We start from the raw sequence: 20,689 nt of genomic DNA on the forward strand, positions 1-20,689 counted from the left end.
GAGATGAGAGAATATTCGCATTTTTAAGATTTGAGGAGCAGAATCCTACATTTGTTTGTCATATTAAACCATATGTTTTCAAGCTAATGCCTTTCTCAAGATGCTTATATACAATTTTAAAACTGAAAAAAGCCTCACTGGTAGTTCACTTTTATATACAGCATCTTTAAGAGACAGTGGTTTTCGTGTAGCACTTTGCATTTTTACCCCTTTGCCCAGCTTGCTCATTCAATTTTCTGTCACTGTATCTTAGGATTGCCTTAGGTCATGTAATCACATTAATATAATGGACCAAAATATTACTGTCAAATTCTTCCAGGATTTGTACATTAATTTTATTAAACATCTTGCAACAAAGAAAAACAAACATAATTTAGAGGTCATATTAACAGTTAAATACCTGCTACTTTTCAGTGAAAGTGCATTATTTGCATGAGCACTTCCTGTGAAACAATATGCCTTCAGATTTGTTTTGCTACAGCAGGTGTGAGAACTCCATTTTCTTTCTTTGTGAAACTGACTTTACAAAATACCTGACACTCAGCAGCTTCTACCTTTTTTGACTTCCAGGCCACTGGCATTTCTTTATTCTTACCAGCCCATCAGGTTATGATTGCTCATGCATCCTAAGGTAGAGTACCACCATCTCTCTGCACAAGACCCCTCTCACTTCTCTAAACCAACTTCAATTTAAGATAGAAATCAGATCTTTGCAGAAGAGCTCTTCATACTCCAAATGGCTTGCTGACATTATGTATTAACAGAAGATACTTCCCATCTTATTCACTGGAGTTAGGAGTAGCAGGTACTATTATTCCATCTTTTCTTATAATCCAAAGCAAAAAACAGCAAGAAGATCACTTGAATGCAGGTAACTCTCTTAACAGTCAAATGTGTTACAAATATGCTGCCAAAGCAGATTCAAACATTGTAAAATTAAAACAAACAGAAAACCCCCAGAGATCGGGATGAATATCTAAGATGCTGTTACCTGGAAAAATTTGTGTTCCACAAACAGGCTAATTGCATTTCCTGTCATATGCCAGCACATTTTCTGCCTATCAGAGAGATTTGTCTGGAACATGAATGGAATTTTCCTGAGCACTTCCAATAGCTAAGATTCCTCTCCAAGCACTTGCCCCCTTCTCAAATGTTATATATATATATATATATATATATGTGTGTGTGTGTGTGTGTGTGTGTGTGTGTGTGTGTATATGTATATATATATATATGTATATATATATGTATGTATGTGTATATATATATATATATATGTATATATATATGTATGTATGTGTATATATATGTATGTATGTGTGTATATATACATGTATACATACATATATATATATATACACACATACATACATATATATACACATACATACATATATATATACATATATATATATATATATACACATACATACATATATATATATATATATATGTGTGTGTGTGTGTGTGTGTGTGTGTGTGTGTGTATATGTATATATATATATATGTATATATATATGTATGTATGTGTATATATATATATATATATGTATATATATATGTATGTATGTGTATATATATGTATGTATGTGTGTATATATATATATATGTATGTATACATGTATATATACACATATATACACACACACACACACACACACATATATATATATATCACATAAAGCAAAGCCGATGATGATTTTCAAGGCTTCTCATCTTGACTTTTCGCCTAACCTAACAGTTTATGTTATTACACAAATACACACTGCCATTTTTGACAGCATGTGCTCAGCCACAGCAGTTCCAGATTAAGGTGTAGGAAGTGGCTGTGAGTGTTGATGCCTGCCTGTTTCTGTCCTGCCTCATCAAGCATGGGCAATTACTTTAATCTTAAATTAAAACTTAAAAGTTCATACCAAGCAATCAACCTGGAATATAATTCACAATGAGCATCAGTGTGTAAGTCCTATCTACTTCCCAATTTCTTAATCTTGCAGCACAAAATTAAATATTGACAGCTATCCTTGCCTGCTATTAAGTACTTTCCTGTTCCTCACTTACCCAAACAATATTTCCATCATCCCAAATGCTGGACAAATGATTTAGCAAAATGACAATAGCAAAGTACTTAATTCTAAAAGCTCAAATGTTTACTCTTAGTGATAGCAAAGAAAAATGTATTAGCACTCAAGAAGTCTTTAGAATCCAAAATCTTTGCATTCTTTGTAGAAACTCCAGTACTTTTCCATTGCAGAGCATGGTAGAAACTCCTCTTTATGTGCCATTACTGTCTCATGGAATTGAAGAAAATGTGTCAGACTTTCCACTGAGTTGAACTGAACAGAAGAGCCTGTTGAAAATGCAAAGCATTACAGAGTGTAAATTAGATTAATGGAAAGCAATCACTGGCACAATTACCTAAAAAGCTGTTTGCAGTTTGTAAGAAACTTATAAGCCTTAGTGATCCCTAAGAATATGTAATGTGCCTTAGGAATCTTGTGGGGTAAGACTTGTGACATCTTATCAGTATATCTCACTCAGACCCAGTCTTCAACGAGACAAGGGCCACACTACACCTCCTGGTGCCCAGCCTGAGAAGACAGCCATCCCAGACATTTCCAGTTATAGAATAGGAAAATACAATTTTATTTCATACTGCTTGAATTTCATGTATTATGTCTACAAAGAGGCATGTTCAATGTACTTTCCCAAAATAAGGAATCTCACAGAGAACGCCCATCTGAAATGAGTTTATAAAAACAAGCACAGAATAAACTGCAGGACTGAACTATAGGTATTTTCCATATTTGAGTATCTGCTGGACTGAATTAACTATTGCAATGCATAAATTTAAAGCACTTTTGTCAGTACAGGAGAACCTGAATTTTCTCACTGTTAAAAATCAGTAACAAAATAACATCGTAAAGATCCACCAGCAACTCCAAAAGGCACTTGGAACTGCAGATTTCAGAGTTACTTGCTTCCATATATCTTTCATCCCCACTTTCTACCTTTGGTATCCTTTCACAAAGTAACAGAGCTGCTGAGCTGCCACAATCAGCCCAATACAGAAAACTGCCAGTGAGGGCAGAACTGTCACACATAGCAGATGGTGTCAAGAGAGAGAACTCTCATGAAAGTGGAGATGGTTTCTGTTTAAAAATACAACAAAATCCAACAACAAAACCTAAATAACAAAACACAACAAAATATTGCATCCAACCAACATTCAAGTGTCTCAAGAAGCAAACCAGGATACATATTTCAGGACTATTAGAATGGTCAAGATAAATGCTTGCAAAGAAAACATGTTTGAAGTGACATCAGTTGGTCATTTAGCTTGTACTCATTACTGGGCAATCATATGCCATCCCAAGAGTCTTTCTTTGTTATCACCATTTTTCTTTTGTGTCATCTGCACAGATTCTAAGAAGTAAAATACACTCACTGAACGGACAATATCACTGCTGCCAGTGCTAAAACCAACAGTGCTATTTGTAGGTGTTAGACCTTCTAATTCCATGTCTTGGTGATGATTTCCCTGCCATTTCCTGAGCTCCAGGAGCATACCACCCAAAGCCAGTGAAGTATCAAACTGCAATTAGAAGAGAGAGGCTGGTGTTCAGAGGTGCAGAGTCTTGTGTGTGAGGATGTGTGTTGTTCCACACCCATGACACCCTCAGCAAAACTCCTGACTCCAGCGAGGACAGGATTGTATTTGGTATCTTACAAGCTACATGAACGTTCAGTACACATTACACAGTGCAGAGTGAAACAAAATGTATGATCTGATGTCTGGAATATATTTAAATATCACTGACTGCAACAAAGATGGGCAGGCTGCACACAAGACCCACGCGAAAAGTTACATCACAACATTCCTCACACTTATGAAGTAGCAGTCAGTCACACCAGAAGAAGCCAACTTATACACTCATTTAGAAGTGATGTTTTAAAGGGCACAAGGAATGCTTGGATTCAAAAAACCACAAAATAGCTTTAAAGACAACTTCAGGTAAAAATTATCTTAAAGTAGGCCTGAGTTTTGTTGGTTTTTTGTTTGTTTTTTTGTTTGTTTGTTTTAAATAAAATAAACTGGCAGAAATTGAGATGAAATGTTTTCATTAATGCTGAGTATACAGCGGCATGATAGGCATGACTTCAACCTGTTCTAGTTTGTTGAAAAAAATGCCTTTTTTTTTTTTTTTTTTTTTTTGTTCTGAAATGTCTATGTTTTATATGCAAGTAGAGGGAAAATTCTTAGGAAAGCCCAAAGTTAATTTAACATCCTATATTGACAGATCGTAATTGGAGAAAAGATGCTATTTCTTACTTTGGAAATGCTCTTCTTTGTACTGCAATGATTTAACTTACTGACTAAAATTTCTCAACTCAAATGTGAAGTGTAAGAGAGATAAGACCAAATAAATCCATTAAAGTCACCTTTTTCAGCAGCAGCTGACAGCTTTCTTTGTTGATTTCTTTGGGTCAAATTTATGTTTTACCTATTGGATTAACATTTTGTCAATTAAACATCACTATTCCACCATAAATAATTTACCTGAGTGAATAATTAGCATATCTATCCTCTATATTCTCAACTTCTCAGTCAACATCTAACAAAGCCACAAAGCTACCTTCCTCAGTTCTGACACGGTATTCAGTAACAAAGTTTCTATATCCATAGACAGCAATTTTTCCCCAGTAGGTATGAATCAGTATTTTGGTCCTCATGTTTCTTCTCTGACACCATGGATTAACATCCTTTGCCTTTTTCTTTCTCAAGTCTTTCTCTCCTTTCTCTCTCCCTTTGCTACTATATTTAATTTTCTGATACCCACTTTGATATTTTCTTCCTGCACTTTGCTGACTGTTAACTCTAATCCCATTAAAAAAAGACTGGCAGTTTAGAGGCTGTAAGTAGCCAAGAAAGGTTCCTATACTGTTATCCAAAACTCAGTGCCTCAGTTACAGAAGCCAACTTAGTATATTTAGACACACAGGCAGGGTCTTTGCTTATTCCACCCTTGCTGTCCTATTCTGTCAGTTTTCTATCCTCTTCATGAACTCTAAGATAAAGTATCAATATCAGAATGAGGGGGTTTTTTTCATAAATACAGGGAAAACATGTTGTCTCTTGACAGCTATTCCATCCTGCTTATCAATATCCTTTCTGTCTTTGAAGGTATCCATTTTAATCTTATAGTTTTGAAGCCACTCTAAACTTGCGTTTCTAAACTTGTGTTTCCATTTTGTTGCATCTCTACCAGACCTTACCTGCTGCAGCTGCTCAGAATTGTACTTAAGGAGAACTTCCATTAATGGTACAACTACATGAATGTCCGACCATAATCTCCAGTGGCATAAAGGCTAGTCAGTGAAGAAAAATTGTTACTTCAGTGCAGAGTCACCATTTTTGGATCATTAAAATAGCTCCTAAAGATCAGGTCTTAAACATCTCACTAATATCTACCTTATTTTTCCCAAGCAAGAAAGTACAGGGACTATCCAAAAACATGGTTAAGTATTTTACGACTATCTTACTGGTGTAAATTACCTGTAAAACAATTTAAATGCTCTTGTAGTTTCAGCATCATATTTGAGTAAGCATCAGTAAATCCAGTTTAAATGCTTCTATAAAACAGATAATGATTATTATCAGATTTGAGGGAAAGATGAACTGATTTGCAGTATCTGGCAAAGTCACAGGAGATGTTATTCTTCTGACTCAAAAGGATCTGGTTCACACAGGTAGTCTAGACACAGACTACAGATGCATAAGCAAAGAGAAGATCTAAGAACAACACACTTAACGGTGACAGCACTTGATCTAGAGTGCCACAGTGGAATATTAATAGAACAAAAACCTGTCTTAAGTGCTTTCAAGTTTCTTGGGCCTTATCCACTCTTCCCTCAAGAACTTAAGAGAAGATCAGTCACAATCCTGAGGTTCCAACAGGCCTTGTCTATTCAGACTAAGTAAGGCCTCAGAAACGACAGCCAGCACTTCACATAAACAACATTTTTGGGCCTTCTGAATCTTTAAAAAAAGGCTGCTACTGGATTGAGGCACAATAATTCTGCCCATGCTAGTGACAATTTTGAAAATAACTTTTCTTTCGATTTTCTTAAGTGTTCTTATTACCTATTACACTGAACCTGGAGGCTAGAACCTGGATTAATACCTGAAATTTACTAAGCTGAAAAGTTTACTTGAGCAGTTCAACATGGTACTAAGGATAAAGAAGAAATCTCAGTCAGAGGAATATGAGCTTCTGGCCAGTTTAGCCTGAAACTAAAGCTTGCCTATGCCTTATAAAATAAGTAGTGGCCTGGTACATATAACTGTTATATATATATATATATATATATATATATATAAATAACAGCTTATCATCTGCCTATAACTGAAATTTGTATAGCAGTAATGTGGAATTTAATTCGTAACTTCACAATTCATTATTCTATTTCATTCTTTCTAGATAAAATTCTATATTTGAGAAAGAAACATTTCTTTCTCCACTAATAAAGGATAGTATTCCTTGGAAGTTCATATTATCTTTATGTCCTCCAGTGACATTGGCAAAAACAATGTCACAAAGCAGAAAAAAATATTAGGTGTTTAGAATCATTCTTCTTTCTAAGTACTGCATAACACTGGCCTGTCTTGTTGCACTGTGTCTGCATGGGAAAAGGACTTGCAGGTATGATTAAAGACAAAGTATCCATGCTTTTTATTCTAAAGCTTCAGTTTCAAGGTTTACACTGAAATCTCAAATTACTTTATGTTTCATATGGCAGAAAGTATTATTCCCACAAGTGAACCCAAAGATATGCTTTTTCAAGAGACACAGTTAATAGTTCATCTGTTTCTAAATGTCTGAAAAATGTACAATGGAAATATTGCTTTATAAGTTTCTTCAGAGCATTACTCAGAAAAGTGATATGAATATATTATTTCCATTAACCTTCTGCCTACATCATGATCTTATACAGTAACTTTTGTCTTCTCCTAGGTCTCCTGGCGTATATGGCTGTTACACAGTAACAAATGCTTAGTATGTGACACATTCTGAATTATTATTTTTCAGGGACCTCGGATTGGTGCATCAAGACATTGTTACATTATTAATTTAACAATGTGGCAAAGTCAAGGCCACCAATGTACTGTAGAAATGCAGCAGTGTTTCAACAGCTCTCAGAGAAACAAAACGACAGTTTAGATCTTAGTAACTCTTTTTTGCTATGGATGTAAAATTATGTTTTCCCTAAAAGGTGAGAGAGGTATAATTGACATACATACCAATACTAATCGAGAACTGTGCACATCCTCCCATAAAAGAATCTATCTTAAAGATTTAATTTATAAAGAAATAAAATAACTATTTCTAAAATAAAACAAAATAGCTGGTTTAATTCTTCTCACAAAAAATATTTTTACACAGCTGTCCAGATGACTTTTCAGTTTCTTAATTAGGTGAATCACCCTCTTTAAATACCAATATTACAGAATTTGCACTCAACATCAACAAAGTTATATACTAGTAACCTTTCTTAAAAGACCCAAAGAATGCTTTGAAAATAATTGTAGGAGACTATTCCTTCATATGACTAGAAGGGTGTAGGTTCCCAGCATATGAATCTTTCTTTTTAACCTATTATGATATTATAGACTTGATTATATAATGATTCACTTGTATACTCACTTGAAAGGAAAATGGTTCTCTACAATTATTTCTAACAATTTCAGAAAACCTAAATTAATGTGCCAAGATAGTGCAATAAAAGTTCCAGCTTCAAACTTGGGTAATTAAAACCAGAAAACTTTAAAATTCTTGCAGCTTATAGCAGACTGAATTGCAGGTTGGAACAGCATAGAAGGTAAGTTATAAACCAAGTTTCAGTTCAAGTCAGAATAGCCAAAACCAACATCTCATTTTTTTCATGTACTGGTAAAATCTACAGTGGCTGTGATTAGTTCGTTGAGTTTTATGTACAACCTCAGAACAACTTCTAGAACCTTCTCCTACACTATTATCACATGGTGATTGAAAGACTGAATTGTTTTGTTTAAAAGCTTTGTTGTAACTTTGTTAAAAGTGATTCCTGGAAACAAAACAAAACAAAACAAAACAAAACCACCAAAAAAACCCAACAAGACAAAAAATGTGATAAAATGTGAATGCTTCCCAAGATAAAAACATAAAAACATCAGGTAATCTCCTAAATACTTTCAATATCTCCTAATACTTTCAAGCATATTACCAATATGATGTCAAAATAGTCTGTCTTGTCTATCTAAAGCAAAGCAGGAGGTGAAGCCCGTGCCATTTAAAGGTTGATGTGTATCACACTGCCTTGCATTTACTGCTTTCATAAGTAAGACAAGAAAAGATGTGTTCCAGGAAGATAATCTACAACAGTTCTGTTTGTCTCAGTCTTTTCTCAGTCTCCATGGGACCACCAAAGCAGATGAGTGCATTTGATTAATTAAAAAGATGGGCCAGTTATCAAAGGATTGTTTTTATCACTCGTTTCGCAAAGTAAAAAGGCCAAAAAGCCAATGTTCAAAGCACTCAACTAGGAGTCAGTTTTAAGTTAGCTGGACTTCTCAGGGCAACATCGTTTCTGTATCAAAAAAAAAGGAGCAAAAGTTGTAACAAGGAAATTTCCAACTAGATAGACACTGAGGAAAAATTCATCCTGAGCATGGTTAAGCACAGCAATACCCATCCCTGAAAATATGTAGAATTTGACTGGACAAGGCATCAAGAAACCTAACTTGGAAACTAGTTCCACTTTGAACAGAAGGTTGAACTAAAGACCTCCAAAGGTCCCACTGAACCTACGTCAGCCTATGATTCTGTGCAACCACAGTATCATCTGGTTTCTTCTGCAGTAATTTTCCAAGTTCAGAAAAATCTGGCTTTCAGATAAGAAATACAGACATTAGATAGAATTGGCTTCCATAGCATGCAGTCCCTGATAATTTCTTTCCCCACCCCCCTCCACCTACCCACAATTTTTGGCCCTCTGAAAAGTGATTTTTGTTTGGCTCTTGCTGGCCACATAGCTGAAGTCTGAATCAATCATGTGGTATTTTACTTCCTACATTTACCTTTTCCTTCTGACAGTCAAATAACAGCAGGTAGAGGATTTTGGAAAGTAAGGTAAAGGAAGCCCACACCTAAGCCATGGTATGCAGTTACTGGAAAATACAGCTTTGTAAATTCTACAGACAGAACTGTGCACTTTTTGTAAAGTATGGAAGCACGTAAAGCAAAGGCTGGAACTTTACAGTACTGGAAAGTACTTTCAAGAGTTTTGTCTCTAAGCCATAAAGAAGAGAGAATACTGTAATAGTTGCACCTTGAAATACCCCATAGACTGAAAAATATTACAGATAGACATTTTTGGCTACAATCTCACTTTTCTTCCAAAGTACAAAATACAAAGAATATATAGTTTATCTCCCTGTCTTTTAGAGTCACATAAATGGGGACATAGTGTAGTTGCTGAATATTCTACTAAGGTAAGGAGGAAAAAATATATATTAGTTGTCAGGGTTTTAGTTTTGCTTGTATGTGGTTTGTTTGCTGGAGGGTTTTAAAGATTTCAAGTATTACTCTTTCACATCACTGTTGCCATTATTGATGGTATGATAAACTACTACTTCAATAGTACACAGACGAAAAAAATCAGATATACAGAATGAAGTTCCTTAAGCTATGCCATTTTTGTTAGAAATAATAAACTTGGGGTTCTCAGTTTACATCTTCACTTTTCAACCCCTAATGTTATTCATCATCTTTTCTTGCTTTCCTCCAAAAACATGAAGAAGAGATTAGTAAAGTTTCCAAGTGAAAGTAGTTTCTAACATAATTGTCCGAGCCTAACCAGGACCAAGAATATGGAGTACAGTAGAGCACAAAATATATTATTGTACAATGGACTAGATTTTTTGTTTAGATTATGTCACAATGTATCTTTACCAGTTCAAATATCTCTGTCCTGAAAAGTTTACAATTTAAACTATAATGGAAGACGTTGCAAATGTATAAGCAGCATTTTCCAGCAGCTTGATTTTACACTACTGTAGGATGGTACTAACACAAACAGTAAAAATAAGTTTCATTTTACTGGAATGATTCACATGGATTTAAATACTCTCCTGTTAATTCAGCCATTTCAGCATCACAACTTTGTTACTGGTGTACAAGACAGGACAACTGACTATCAAGAAAACTGAAATTAAATACCTTCGTATCATTTTTCAGGACCAGTAAAGCCCACACAGTAAACTAGTTTAAAGCCATTTATACAACTGAGCTTTATATTCAGATTTTACTTAGCAAAAGTAAAACTGCGGTGGTATTCTGTATGGGCCTAGTTCTTTGGAAACAGAACTAAAGGGCAAACCAATGCAGTAAATCCATCTATGGCCTTCTCACAACATTTACAAAATTTCATTTAAGAGACTTATTGAAGCACTAATCCTGAGATGCTTGCAAAGGAATTTCCTTCTGAAATAGGAGTTTGCTTTTTACACTTTATTTTTAAAAATTTGGTCATTCAGTGAAACTCCAGAGGCTTCTACTCAGACCTGTACACAAAAGATTTGAGATCCACAAGGCAGAGATGTCAAAACTGAGATGGTGGTTAAATTCTTACATATTATACAGCATGTTCAGCATATTTTTTCTTCAATTGAAAGAGTAATTATAGTATTCATACATATAGTAGGTATGAACAAAAATTTATACATGGAACAACATTCCTCTAAATTTCCATTTTATTAATTTTTATTATAAAATACATCTTTAATTTTGCGTCATCTCCACTGTCAGTTAATGGTTAGTTTTGCTACAAAATTACTCTACAATGTTGCTGTAACTGCTTCCTTTCAGGACTGAGCATGCAGATGGCAGGGTGACAATGACCAATGCTACAAGACCATTATTTTGGCAAGCAGAATATAAATAGCCATATTTAAGAAAATTTCAATGTGGCTGTGCATTTGTTCAGCAGAGAAACATAACTCCTATAAACCACAATCTTTGTTACTTTTCAGTTAATATTAAAGAGTAGTTCAGTCTGGGATTTTTGATACAACTAAGTAGCAATCTACTACACAATCTATCTTAGCAACTTTGAAGAGCACCTTCCTCCAAATATTCTGCCTTGGCATTTAAGATACTAAGACTGTTTGCTTCTATTTAAAAATAAATAAATTTTTCAAAAAGGGATAACAAAGCATTTTCTGCAGAGGTTTCTCAGCTAAATTCTTTGCAAGGTAGCCACAGGGCCTATGTACAGAAGCACTAAGAATTGGTTTAAAACATGGATGAACTTTTAGTTTGCAATGACCAACAGAGACTAGATTCTGTTTTCTGTCTTACCGCCTCCCACAGCAGACCTGACTCGACACTGTTACCCACACCAGTGCAGTGTTATCTGGCACTGGGATTTGTGCTGATCACTCTAACTTTGTCCTTGGTCAGTCAGGGCTGTCTTCTTGTAGAGTAATCACAGGCAGTAGAGGCAAAAATACTAGATCAAGTGCAATAGGCACTGTTCAAATCACACGAGTACTACAGATAGGGTTTAATGAGCAATCAATGTAAAACTGCAATACTGAAAACCCAAAAACCAAAGTTACAAGCTTGGTCAAATACACAAAGGTCAGAGCATCTTCAGGAGCACTTCCACACCATCCTTTAAATTAGATTACACAAGATTCTTTAGCAGTGCTTATGTTTCATATTTCTCCATCTAAATCCAGAAAACATTTCTCTATGCTACTATTTTTTGAGACATTTAACTGAGTACTCAAAATGATATGCAGTTATTTTGTTAACTACACCAAAATAGCCAAATGTTTCTAATTTGGACACAGGAGAGTCAACCATACAGAGCTCTGAAAAACACTGCTATGGGGTCATTCAGATCAACCCAAAACCTCAGCAGCATCATAATTTTTCCCCAGCACTCCATCCCTCCCACACACAAATCAATTCCCTGCTACCTACTTTTCTTTTTCCTATCATATCTCTTGCATAGCCCTTGCTTCCACCATTAGGTTTTTTTGACTGCTAAAAAAACACTTACTCATAAATTCCCTGGCAACAGCTGTTTCTCCTTCAGCACACAGCTTTCACAACTTGTGTTTGTGGCAAGGATGTGGTGTTTGGCTGCATGCTACTCAGGTCAAAACTCCTAAGAGGCTGAGCAATGGAAACACTACCAGGACTCTGATAGTGCTGGTGTCCCTTCTGATAAAATTCTTTCCTGGGAGCATGAAAAGATACTTTTGTTCTAAGAACAAAAAGTATCACTTAACAGTGATTCAACCACAGAAAAGTTATGCTTTTTATTTTTCTTAATTTGTTTCTCTACATTTTCACTTAGCCTTACACCACCTAACACAGACTTTCCTTTGCTCCTTTAACAGCCCAACAGTTTGCTGCTGTAAGATGACTGGGGCTTTTTTGTTTTGTTTTGTTTTTTTTAATTTGTATCTTCCTTGGAAAAATTACAACAGGCATCACAAAAGTCCAACTTGAAAACTGCTCGCCTCAAGGAAAACAGAAACCTACCATATCACATGTGATCATAGCACAACTTTCTTACTTGTTTGCAAGCATTCCTACTGAGTTCCAATGAAAATTTAATACTTCATATCTGAAATAACACTAACATAAACCTTTCAAAACAGCTTATGGTTCAGCCATTAAGAAATCATTTGGATTCCCTTGAAAACACTCTTCTTCCATAAAACTTCAGGACCTTTCATGAACTAAAGGTGAACATGAGCTGTTTTAATCTTTACAGGTGGCTAATGGTTATTAAAGGTAGTAAGGGATTGCCTGAGCACCAGAATTGGACTAGTCAAGCTGTTTTCCAAAGGCTGTCTTCCTGAAATAGCAATCTGCAATATGAATATGCATATCACACTTACTGTAACAACCAAATAAGCTTTTCTTTTAAACCACTTTGCTGGAATTTCAATGTGAAATATTTAACACCAACATTTGCTCTGCAACTTACATCTCTTCTTCAGCTGATATCTGATTCTGAATCCTTGTTATTCTTGGTCATTTTTAGGAAACATTATGTCATCATTGCAAGTATCAGAAAACGCAGAGAAATTCTAAGCCATCTAATAACTCTTTCTTCTGTTTTCCTATATACAGATAGTTTAAAAGTACTGCTTACTTGCTTGATGTTTATTTTTCATTCAGGCCTGAATACAGTAATTCTTGCTTTCTGCTAGCATGATCCTAGAAGAGACTAAAGACTCAGACTCAAAGAAGATACACACTGAAATTTAGTTAGGATTTAGATGACTAATTCCAAAATTGCGATTTCTAATGCTTCTATTAGATTGGTCTGGGACTGCTTTACTTCATGGCTCTTCAAGTTTTTTGTACTAACACCCCTAATGTAGCTAGAAGTCTGATGCTATATAAACCTTGAAGCACCTTATTAATCTAAACCAAGCTGAAAAACTGGATTATTTCTTATGTTGGCCACCACAAAACAGCAAATCCTTCTCTTCTTGCCAAGGCGCCTTAATTTGGTAGAGGTTCCTAGGAACCACTTCCTAAACTTGGCTGTACAAAAAGTTAATTGGTAGCTGCTTCTCTCTATTAAAAGATGGCTAGATGTAGCCATGGCATATATCATTTTCTTTCCACTTCTCCTTGCTGTTCATAGGGTAGTTCAGTGAACACTGGGCCAAGGGATGGAAAGGAGAATGAGGAAGGGGTATTTAAAATAATAGTATTCTCCTCCAAAACTGCTTAAATTTCCAGGCCTTAGTCTTCTTTTTTAACATTGCTCTGGGATGCACAGCAAAAAAAAAATCATTAATTAAAAAAGTAAGAAAAAAAAATTTGGTTCACTAAAAAGCTGAAAAAACTTCTACTATATAATACACACAGGCCCTAAGTATATTAGAAAGATAAAAGAGTGTCTGGGAATGTCTCCAGGCAAGTGGTACAGAATAGTTCACATCCACACCAGAAAATTTTCCTCTGCTCTTAAGCAGGTTGGCTGCATGCAAAGAGCTGTTGGAAAAAGCACTTGGAACAAGCTAACTCATGAACTGACCTTGGAAATAATTTGAGGGTTGCCCAATGACAGAATGTACTCACAAAACAACAGTGCAGATTCATCTTCTTCTGAAAAAATTTAAGACAGTTTTATGTCCTACATATCTGGCTATGTAGTATCTGAAATGGAACTGAAACTGAGAACCCTTGACCTTCCCTCCCTCAACTTCTTGTCTAAGACTAATGGTTAGGCAGTGGTTACCGTCATCTTAAATCACATGTCACAAAAAAACTTCCTTAAATACTCGTTTCCAGATGACCCTGGACTACTTGGTAAAAAACACTTACTGATCCTCAGACTGATTTTTGTTTGTCAGGAGTAGTTCTTGAATAAACAGATTTCTCTGTTCTAGAACTTGAAATGTTTATCATAAATTTTTCACAATACAAATAATTCAGAAGAACTTGTGAAATTTTCAAAGGCCTATCAAGAAGTCTGGAAACTAAATCCAGTTCTAAGTTCTATACCAGGTATAAAGTGAAGTTACTGAAACAAGGCAAAATAAACTCATCATCTGGAAGGTCTCAGTCTGAAGCAAATACTAGCAGAACACAGTAGTTTGAATATCAGGACAGTCTTTTTGAACTATTATCTTTAAATTTACTTTCAGTATGTTAAAAACAACCAACCCTGGTATGCCAGTTCACATGAAGTGCAGTGTCTTATCAAATTAACAGAATCAATCCTAAAAGCCCAAAAGCTTTATGGACTCCAAGTACTACTGGCTGTCAAAGGGACTTGTGTTTCCCCGAGAATACACAGTATATCAAAATTAGAAGTTCTTAAGTTTGTTAGGCAGTTCTGAAAAAACTGTTCAGTGTCATTTTATCATATCAATGTACTTTGTTTCTTTTGACTATGTATTAATATATATCTTATATATATATATATATTATATGTATTTTATATATTATATGTATTATATATGATGTATATATTATATATTATATAAAATATATTATATATATTATTGTATATAATATATTATACATGTTATAAAATATCCTCCTGGTTATTAGTGTTGGCTGGGCATACTGGGATTATTCAGCACACATATAATTCAATATAATTTGAAGATGTGTATGAGATTAAAGCTTATGCTAGTGTGTCTGAGTTTGCAATAGAATAAAAATATATTAAAATAGCTTTTTTTATATAGCAACCAAATCATATTGTCTTCACACAACAATTTATGGAAGAAGTGTACTATTTTAGACTTCATGTACAAGTTCTGGCATTATTTACATTTCAAGATCAAGATCTCTGATAATCATATACCCCAGGAAAAAATCAGAAAGCAATAGAGGAATTTTGGGCTTTAAGTTCTTTAGAAATCATTTTGTACTGCTTTCAGTTATGAAGAATATTAGATTCTAAGTGGTACATACCCAAAGGTTTTCCTTTCTGTGCTGGTAACTCCAGGTCACTGGAAACTGACACTTCACCAACACTAAATTTTGACAATTCTGTCCCAAGATATGTAACCTGTAAAAAGAAATCTAGATGGGTAACTGATTGTTTTAATTAGTATTCTTTGGGATTTTTTTCTGATAGGTGTAGGAACATCATTTTTCTTTTAAAACCTAGTTTATACCCTTGTAAACCTAATTCGCATCTGGCAAGATCTGGCAAGAAATTATGCCAATTAGAATTCTAATTGAAAAAAAAAAACCCAAGCATAATACAGCCCATCTGTAATGCCCTTCAAACTCTACCAGTGTTTTTGCAATAGTTGTGCATGACACCCTAATATTTCAGTAAGTTTGCTCCTTTTTATTCATACTACCTTACAGCCTTCTCTCAGTCTTAATAATCTTTAAAGTTATTCTTTCAAATCCCTGCTAGCTTACAGTGTGAGCATTCCACATTCTTTCAACAGTCATGACTAGTCCTTCACGGTACAGCTACAGCTACATAGCTCTTTCTTTGCTGCTCATTCATTAAAAGTAAGAAGACATTTAAAATTTAGGCTTGTACCCTCTTTTGCTTTATGAAGAGTAAGGACATCTAGACTAGTGAACCTTGTTACAGCCATTCATTATTGCTAACTTCAGGAATCAAATCAGGCCTACCTTGTTCCACACATAATTCCGTGTCACAGAAATACCATGTCCAAGTAGATCTTTAACCCACTGAACTGGATTCTGTAGTATTTGTCCATTTACTGGTTCTGATCTTGCCATTCTTTAAGAGTGTAGCTTTATGACTAAATTCCTAAAAAAAAATCATAAGAAATAATTTCAATTCATAAATTAACAAATACGAAATAAGATCCTTGAAACATGAAAAATTCCAAGGAAAAATACCATTGAAAAGCTGCAGATACTTATGTTTTTCTCTGAGAAAAAGTTAAGTAATTTAATGCCATTATCAAAAACTGTATCAAATAAGACAATTTATTCCACCAGAATAAGATGCTTTAGCCAGTCAGAGGACAAATCTTCCTACGTGTATTTGTCAGAACTGTATTTGAATCTTAGTTCCTCTTACACATAACAAGGCCTTGAAAAAATTAATTTGCAATAGTGAATTCAGGCACTTATACAAGGCAAATCTGTACAACAAGAAACTGCTACATGAGGTACACGTATGTCAGAGTAAAGTTTCAGCAGTCGTTCAAATGTCAACCATATTTGCACAAAAAATTCTTTTATATCAAGGGATATCACATGTTTTAGGAGGAACCTGACAGCCTTATCTCATGCAAAATTAAGTATGAATGAACTTATTGTTAATGCCTTCTTCATAATATTAATACAGTCCAGTTCTGCAAACATTTACACCTCTTTAGAAGCAAATTATAGTTGTGCATAGTTGAGTAAATAATGTTTTTTTCATAATGGCCACAGTTGGACTAACACAGCTAAATAACACAGCAATTAGCTCTTGATCAACTCTATTAGAACTTAGTAAGGTCACCTATCACTTCAACAATGATGCACCAGCAAATAGTGAACCATCTCCTACCATATCCACTGGCTTGGGGCTGCTTTAAGAATTAAATTAAGACTATTAACCCAAATATTTCAAGTGAGTTCACAGTTTCATAATCTAGGTCTACAGCATTCAACAACTGAATTTTGCCTGCCCAAAGCTAACCGTATGTAAGGACTATGTACCCACTATATGTTGTTATCAAGTATATCTCTAAAATTATAAAGAAGGGAAATTTACCAATCATCTATTTGCAATGCAACAGACACTGCATGTATTCATGCCTATTACAGCACTATGAAATCCTTGATGTCATGTTTTTTTATTTAAGGGACTTGACAGTTGTTTCCAAGAATAACATTAAATCACAACAACAATTGCATTCCTGCTCCTTTCAGTATGAAAATCAGGTATTACACAATGTAGATCAACATTCCACTCTTGTTCTAGCAATAAGAAATACTATCAAACTAGTAATGCAAAGTTAAACACAAGTTTTACTCATGCATTATTCTGGGTCTTAAAATTATGGGCTAATGGAAGACTTCATCTCATTTTCCTTTTAAGCTCATGAACAGCTATCTATAACCAATGAATAAAAATGTTCACTAGTAAGCACTGGAGATGCAGACTAAACCATGAGACCTGCTGTTTCCCCATTTTAGTGTATGGGGTATTTTCGTTATCTGCTAATATTAATTACTATTTCTCAACAATTACCTGCAGCTTGAATTCTAAAACATTATCTCCGGGCTTTATCCTTCCCAATTCAAGCAGATCTATCAACTGATGCTGTTTCTTACTCTTCCATCCATATCGCACTTGTTTTTGTTCCCATTCCTGATTATCATTACTCTGTGAAGATTTCTCACTGATATTTGCTGGACAGTCTGTATTTGAGGTAAGATTAGTAGGCATCGGATTGGCATTAAATGAATTCTCACTACTCGGAAAGACCATTTGCTGCACAGTATTAGAGAAATTCTTTGTAGACACTGACGAAATTGCTTGCTGCGGCTGCTGCTGCTGTAAAGCTTCTTTCTTACTCACATATCTGGGTAGATTCTCACGTGAAAGAACCTGCTTGCAGACACTGGTTGTCTGAAAGACATTCCTACTGACAACAGTGCTTCGGGGTTCTACAATATTTAATGTGTTGGAAATAGGATTTAAAGATTTGTTTCTTTGTCCTACAATTGCTACACAATCAATGTCTTTTTGCTGTGAGTACTTTCTTTTAGCAGTGGAAATAGTAGGTTCTGAAGGCAATGTCATCACTTCTGCAGCATTTGTCAGCTTTGACATGTTGTCAAAGGTATATTCTCTTACCCTGTTTTCAGATGCCAAAGCACAAGCAGAAGCCTCTTTGCTTGTAATTGCTTCTTTATTTGCTCTTGTCTCATCCAAGCAGATGTGTGGATCCTGGATGGAATCCTGAGCTGAAAATCTATTTTCTAAAGAGACATGTGCTTCTTCTCTGTTTCCATTAGGTGTGCTGGCACCAAACCCCATACTAAATGCTCCTGCATTAGGACATATGATTTCATTAGCAGTTAAACTTTGTCTTGTATCACTTCCATGACAAATAACTTTGTTTGAGATTTGCTTCTCTGATGATGAATTGAACATTTGTTTTGTTTTTCTGTAATTTTGTATTTTCTGCACTAATTTTTCCTGGTTTTGGGCAACCATCAACAGGTTCTTTTGCCTAGAAGCGAGGTAAACTAATTGTTTCCTTAGTGTACCTTTTTTAAATGATTCCACTGAAGCTCTAAAGAAAATGAAAAACAAGGACATTGGAGTTATTGTAAATACAAAATTAAAACAGTTTGATATGCATAACCCACAAAGAACAAGAATATGTTTTAAAGGACTCAGCCAACACTTAAAATTTGAACAGTATTTTTATCATGTATGAAGTTCAATGCTCAAATCCCAGGTTTATAGACCACAAAGTGCAGAATCCCATAGAAGGACACAGAATTAAGGTGCAAGTGGGAGTCTCATAAAATGTTAATCATCAAACTTTAAATATACCCTTGCCTATACCACTCCTTAATTCAAAGGATATATATTCCTATACCACCCTTAATTCAAATAATCAAAATTGTTCCTGCAGTATTACCAACTGCTCTTTTATCACCACAAATCATAGCAGCACACTGAATTCCCTGTCTCAAAGGTCTGCTTTGGAGCCTTTTAAAATTAGTTCAGGATAAGCTCCTGAAGGATGATACTATAAGGATCTTTTTTATCATGTACACAACAAAATATTTCATAAAGCTACCATTGTAATAATGCCACATGACCTTAAAGTAAAGAGGACAGAACAGTTTAGGATGTTGCCTGTGTAATCTGGGAATGCTGCATCCTTCATCAGATCCTGTTCCCAGACTGAGTCTTCTTCCTGTGAGACCCTTTCCCTGGGGGACTCTACCTCCTTTCTGCTGGAAGGGAATTCTTTATTTAACCCACTTTTTTTGGTACAAGAGCCATCAATTCAGCGTAACACTCTTTTCTCCTAATTTTCCTTCATGGGATAAGTGGTATCACTACCACTGTGGCACCATTTTGGGAAGATAGAGAAGCAACACAAGTTGTGGGAAAGGAGTTGCAGTATGGTTTGCTTTTAAGGCCACCCACTACAGAGGTGCCATGCAAGTAATACCATCCCAGTCTCAAGACAGACTGTTGAGGGGATCAGGACAAAGGTACACTAAGACTAGATGGCTCAGAACAAGGACAGAAAAAACACAGCTTCACAGAATAGCCATCTGTACTGTGATACTGCTTGGTATCTCATATGCTTAGAATACATGTACCATCAACACACCAGCATACAGTTTATCACTGAGTAATCCATGACAGCTATGGACTTCTACACAGGCCAGTGGCTTCCACACACTTTTCTAGCAGTTTTTGCTCTGGGAAGTGTTGTTGCCTTATTGCTATACAAGTACAGAAGAAGCTGCAACTGAAGAGGCAAAGACAGTGTGATTAAAATGACCAAGTAACTTACAGCCACTAACAAATAAAATACTTCTTTCACTAATTTTTCTCTAGTAGAAGATATACCTTAGTACCTTAGTACAGAAGATGCTAATACCTACATCTTAGTACAGAAAAAGAACAATGTAAGTAGTATCTCTCTCTGAGACAACTAACTGAACAACTGGAAGATAGAAAATAAGATGTCTCCTGATCTTCTACGGTTTGTGCAACAAAAGTTATAAGTAAATTAATTAAAAAATAAGATATTTACTATATAAATTTTAAAAAAGTAAATATAACGTGATTTGGAATACAGCTCATTACTATTGATGGATGGCTGTTACATTAGCTGCAGGATATCTGCAACACCCAGAAATATTTATGACTTCACTCTGGAACACACTCTTACTCTCAATACTAGAAAAGCTATTAATGTTACTGCCCTTGTTTCTTAATTCAGCCACTATTCTGCCCACAAAGATGATTTGGAACTCTAACTCCTTATAAAATCCTTTTTTTAAAAATTATTATTATTATTATTTGTGTAATCTTACATTTTATAGCAGGAAAAATGGCTTGTGACAGAAATATTTCAGTCTCTTTGCTCAACCAGCCTTTAAATTTTGCCATGGGACTACCTGAAAGCTGA

At 35.0% G+C, this 20,689-nt stretch overlaps 1 protein-coding gene across 1 annotated transcript in view; it reads right to left on the reverse strand.

Moving 5' to 3' along the window:
• Positions 1-1,695: 1,695 nt before the first annotated feature.
• ANKRD31 (ankyrin repeat domain 31) overlaps positions 1,696-20,689 on the reverse strand; it is a 60,779-nt gene continuing 41,785 nt past the window's right edge. Inside the window, 5 exon segments of the mRNA XM_056513377.1 lie at positions 1,696-2,350; positions 15,504-15,600; positions 16,188-16,274; positions 16,276-16,329; positions 17,770-18,820. Of these exon segments, the coding sequence (XP_056369352.1) occupies positions 2,199-2,350; positions 15,504-15,600; positions 16,188-16,274; positions 16,276-16,329; positions 17,770-18,820 (1,441 nt within the window). The 3' untranslated portion in view covers positions 1,696-2,198.

This window comes from Oenanthe melanoleuca, chromosome Z, assembly GCF_029582105.1.
Source record: "Oenanthe melanoleuca isolate GR-GAL-2019-014 chromosome Z, OMel1.0, whole genome shotgun sequence".
Classification (NCBI taxonomy): domain Eukaryota; kingdom Metazoa; phylum Chordata; class Aves; order Passeriformes; family Muscicapidae; genus Oenanthe; species Oenanthe melanoleuca.